Consider the following 5,589-nt stretch of genomic DNA (forward strand, 5'->3'; position numbering starts at 1 on the left):
GGCTGAACGTGTCACTCTCTGTAGTCTGCTACGGTCTTGTGCGGTGCTATTCCCAAACCAGGAGGTGATGTTGCCAGTCAGGATGCTCTCTATTGTACATGAGTAGAAGTTCTTAAGGATCTTCTGACTGACTTGGAACTTCCTTAGGCGCCTGAGGAAGTAGAGGCGTTGTTGTGCCTTCTTCACAACACTGTCAATGTGTGTGGTCCATGTCAAGTCCTCGGATATGTAGGCTCCGAGGTACTTAAAGCTGTTGACTCTCTCAACCGACAGTAGCAGACAGTAGCAGAGACGGGATCAGCATGAAAGTGATCAGCATGAAAATGTGATTGCTTTTTAGCTCGTAGTTTTCAATGCTCGACAGGGAATCGGTCCAAATGAAAGTTAACGTCAATACCTTGAACAGAGGACCGCGTGGGACAATTACGTGGAATAAGCGTGTTGTTTGATGCCCAAGTCTAAACACTCCTAAAAGAAACTTGAACTTGAATTTGAACTTGAATGTCTGAGCAGAAATGCAAAGCAAAGTGCATAGTTGCTACATACGCCTTTCAATCTCCCTCCTGTCTTCACGATCAGGAAGGAAGGAACCCTTTGACCATACAGTTAGTTGAGCAACACTTGCAGAATAGCTGACTATGAAAGCCGACAACAGCAAGCTATCCACTTCCCCTTTTTTCACTGCTAGTGTTTCAACAGCGAGGCCGTCGTCGTCGGGGGCTCGTCAGGAAGACGTTTTTTCTGTTGAAACGTTGCTAATAAAAACGAAGCACATGGGGTTATTCAAGCGTGCCGTATACCCTCCTCTTCTCAATCCTGCTGCCAGAACCGACACCTCATAAAACCTGTGGTGTGCGTGTAACGACGACCAGATAGGATGTGGACCCAAGTGCAGACAGGAGCCACATGAGGCAGATGACGGGGGGAACCAATAGTGGTGTATTTAATGAGCAGGATACCAGGCAGGCAGACAGATAGGGTACAAAGTAACAGGTGGGGATGCCTGGCTGACTACCCAGGCAGGAGCTAGAGGGAAGACAGAGCTACTGAACACGTAGTGGCAAGAGACGAACAGACTACAGAGACAGTGATGACTAATAGACTAATAAACAACTGGAGGTGATGGAGGATGACAAGCGCCTGGTGGAGGACTGGGAGACGCACGTGGGAGACACACTGAGGACATCTGCTGGGTATACGGGGGAAAACACAACGAGAGGGGGAGACACTAGGGAGAGAGGGGGAGATACTAGGGAGAGAATGGGAGACACTAGGGAGAGAGGGAGACACTAGGGAGAGAGGGGGAGACACTAGGGAGAGAGAGGGAGACACTAGGGAGAGAGGGGGAGACACTAGGGAGAGAGGGGGAGACACTAGGGAGAGAGAGGGAGACACTAGGGAGAGAGGGGGAGACACTAGGGAGAGAGAGGGAGACACTAGGGAGCGAGGGAGACAGAGGGAAACACTAGGGAGAGAGAGGGAGACACTAGGGAGAGAGGGAGACACTAGGGAGAGAGAGGGAGACACTAGGGAGAGAGGGGGAGACACTAAGGAGAGAGGGGGAGACACTAAGGAGAGAGAGGGAGATACTAAGGAGAGAGGGGGAGACACTAGGGAGAGAGGGGGAGACACTAAGGAGAGAGGGGGAGACACTAGGGAGAGAGAGGGAGACACTATGGAGAGAGAGGGAGACACTAGGGAGAGAGGGGGAGACACTAGGGAGAGAGAGGGAGACACTATGGAGAGAGAGGGAGATACTAAGGAGAGAGGGGGAGACACTAGGGAGAGAGGGGGAGACACTAAAGAGAGAGGGGGAGACACTAGGGAGAGAGGGGGAGACACTAGGGAGAGAGGGGGAGACACTAAGGAGAGAGGGGGAGACACTAGGGAGAGAGGGGGAGACACTAAGGAGAGAGGGGGAGACACTAGGGAGAGAGGGGGAGACACTAGGGAGAGAGGGAGACACTAGGGAGAGAGAGGGAGACACTAGGGAGAGAGGGGGAGACACTAGGGAGAGAGGGAGACACTAGGGAGAGAGAGGGAGACACTAGGGAGAGAGAGGGAGACACTAGGGAGAGAGGGGGAGACACTAGGGAGAGAGGGGGAGACACTAGGGAGAGAGAGGGAGACACTAAGGAGAGAGAGGGAGACACTAGGGAGAGAGGGAGACACTAGGGAGAGAGGGGGAGACACTAGGGAGAGAGAGGGAGACACTAAGGAGAGAGGGGGAGACTAGGGAGAGAGGGGGAGACACTAGGGAGAGAGAGGGAGACACTAGGGAGAGAGGGGGAGACACTAGGGAGAGAGGGAGACACTAGGGAGCGAGGGAGACACTAGGGAGAGAGAGGGAGACACTAGGGAGAGAGGGGGAGACACTAGGGAGAGAGGGAGACACTAGGGAGAGAGGGAGACACTAGGGAGAGAGAGGGAGACACTAGGGAGAGAGGGGGAGACACTAGGGAGAGAGGGAGACACTAGGGAGAGAGGGAGACACTAGGGAGCGAGGGAGACACTAGGGAGCGAGGGAGACACTAGGGAGAGAGAGGGAGACACTAGGGAGAGAGGGGGAGACACTAGGGAGAGAGAGGGAGACACTAGGGAGAGAGGGGGAGACACTAGGGAGAGAGAGGGAGACACTAGGGAGAGAGAGGGAGACACTAGGGAGAGAGAGGGAGACACTAGGGAGAGAGGGGGAGACACTAGGGAGAGAGAGGGAGACACTAGGGAGAGAGGGGGAGACACTAGGGAGCGAGGGAGACACTAGGGAGAGAGGGGGAGACACTTGAGAGAGAGAAGGAGACACTAGGGAGAGGGGGAGAAAGGGTTAATACTGAGCTGGACATCACAGCCACGACAGTGCATTTGTTTATTTCTTTATTGGAATCATTGGGATAATTTTGTGTTTACACAAAAGTCACCAGGTCCAATGAAACTTGAAAACCAAAGAGTGTGGCCAATGATGTATGACTCATCTGCTATTCTTCTGTATGAGACAGAAATGTGAGAGGTTTCTACCTTGTCATATTCTGTTAGTGCGTTCCCTGTTAAGCCTAACCACCAACCCTTTTGACATAATACCTCTAAATCACTCTTCTTTAACTTTTTTAATAAGAATCTACTGGTATATATATATGTACTACTATACTATATACTACATATGACTGACTCAAAACCTTTTCCTTCATCACTTTCCTTCCCCTTTCACTTGCCTCCATAATCCTCCATCCCTTTCTAATAATAATAATAATAATAATAATAATAATAATAATAATAAATTTTATTTATAAGGCACTCAAGGTCGCCGTACAACAATTAAACACAGTTAATTTACAATCACAATCAAATTTACAATAAAATCAGACATACGCCTGCCTAAACAGTTGGGTTTTGAGGTGGGTTTTAAATGGGATAATGGAGTTAATGTTCCTGATGTCAGGGGGGAGGGAGTTCCAGAGGCGAGGGGCAGAGCGGCTGAAGGCTCTTGACCCCATGGTGGACAGACGGGCTGAGGGGACGTCAGGTTGATGGAGGAGGCAGACCTGAGGGACCGGGTGGGAATGTTGATGTGGAGGAGGTCGGACAGGTATGGAGGGGCGAGGTTATGGAATCTCCTCTCATTCCTTCCTCTCTGCTCCTCTCCTCCTGCCCTGACTTACCTTCTTTGGAGTAGTAGTGGATCTCCACCTTGCGCTCGTCTGAGCCCAGCAGGGCCTGCGCCAGCTGTGCCAGGGCACTCTTCATGGTGCCGGGGCCCACCAGGAACTGGCATGTGCAGGGCTGCTGCATGATCTCTGCCCTGGTGAAGCCGAACATCTGGCAGAAGCCTTCGTTGCAGTAGATGATACCACAGTTCTTCATCTGGGCGTTGGCGATCAGGAACTTGCGATCTGAGAGGGAAAACGAGGTCACAGAGTGTCATCGATATACGATGCAAAGTGCTGTGCCCGTGAGCCGCCACTAGGGGCAGAGTTACTGACCGTGAGTGAATGAATGAATGAATGAAAACTTTATTTAACAGATTGCAGAATGGGTACAATACGGTACGGCTCAATACATACAATTGTTAAGGGGATGCAGACCTGAGAAAGACGTTTGTCTTGTTTCCATCAGGGTCCCCCATTTTCAATTCATATAGACATATATGACATACATGACATACAGATAGTCAGTACTGCTACATCTATACATTTATGACATACCAGATTTGCAAATACAGTACTGTTTGTGATACAGAAGGAGTCAAGAAAAGGGAGTATATACATTTGACGTAGAAACTGTACATTGGAGGAGGTTGGGTGGGGGGGGTTGGGTACATTGGGATATTGACAACCATACTGGGTAATTTACATTGGAGGTGGTTGGGGGGGGGGGGGGGGGGGGGGGGCACACTGTATAAACAAATAACACTGTACATTGAGGGGGGGGGGGGAGGAGACACTGTACAAACAAACACAATTGTACATTGAACTATTGACAAAACCATACTAGGTAAATGACTGTACATTGGAGGGGGTTGGGTTAGGATATTTACAGGGGCCAGTGTTGAATTGCAGTCTCCCGTAGGTGTCCCTTGAGAGAGGTTTTGAAAGTGGGTAGTGATCCACATTCCTTTACAGCTTTGGGTAGGGCGTTCCACATTGATGTGGCATAATTGCGAAACGTGTTTAGTCCCTTATTTGAGCCGAATCTGGGTTTAACATGATTTGTGGAGCTCCCTCTGGTGTTGTGATCGTGGTATTCACTGACCTTTGGGAAGTATTTTGACATGTACATGGGTACCTTGGTCGTGTAGTGTATCTTGTAGACCAGGCCCATTGCAAGTTGTTGTACTCTGTCGTCTACTCTAAGCCATCCTAGGTTGTCGAAGTGGGCAGGGGTGAGGTGGGTTCTAGGAGTAAGGTCAAGCAGTAGTCTGACCAGTTTGTTTTGAGATGTTTGTAATTTTGTTTTTAGCGCCTTTGAGGTGCTTTGGTACCATGAGGTGCAAGCATAGTCGTAGTACCCCTGAATGAGTGCTCCTGCCAGAGTCTTCAGGGTGTTCTTGTTTACCAGAGAGGAGATCCGGTACAAGAATCGAGTTCGTTGGTTGACTTTTTTTATTACATTGGATGCCATTTTGTCACAGGAGAGATTAGCCTCTAGGATGGAACCCAGGTAGGTAATTTCATCTTTCCTTGTGACAATATTGTCACCCACTGTAACTGAGAAGCCGTCGGTCTTGCTGAGTTTGTTATTTGAACCGAAGAGAATGGACTCTGTTTTGCCCATGTGTAATGATAGTTTGTTATCAGCGAGCCATATGCAGATTCTGCCTAGTTCCGAGCTGAGGGTTTTTTCAACCTGTAACTTGTTCTTGTCAGAGACCAGCAGGGCTGAGTCGTCCGCAAACAGGAACAAGTTGCAGTCACAAGCTGACGACATGTCATTTGCATAAATTAGGAACAGTAGCGGTCCTAGTATGCTTCCTTGTGGAACACCACAGCTCACTGTGAGGGGGGGGGATAGGGTACCGTTTACCTCCACCATCTGTTCCCTCCCCTCAAGGTAGGATTGCATCCAGCTCACTGATAGACTATCAAAACCAATTGC

The 5,589-nt window shown here is 49.7% G+C and overlaps 1 protein-coding gene across 1 annotated transcript in view; it reads right to left on the reverse strand.

Annotated features, from left to right (window-relative positions):
* Positions 1 to 5,589, reverse strand: part of kcnh6a (potassium voltage-gated channel, subfamily H (eag-related), member 6a) — a gene marked incomplete at both ends in the record, with an annotated part of 80,216 nt that overhangs the window by 59,941 nt on the left and 14,686 nt on the right. The window contains one exon of the mRNA XM_084329377.1: positions 3,657 to 3,887. Within this exon, the coding sequence (XP_084185503.1) occupies positions 3,657 to 3,887 (231 nt within the window). The remainder of the gene's footprint in view (positions 1 to 3,656; positions 3,888 to 5,589) is intronic.

This window comes from Notolepis coatsorum, assembly GCF_963971535.1.
Source record: "Notolepis coatsorum genome assembly, chromosome: 14".
NCBI classification, from domain to species: domain Eukaryota; kingdom Metazoa; phylum Chordata; class Actinopteri; order Aulopiformes; family Paralepididae; genus Notolepis; species Notolepis coatsorum.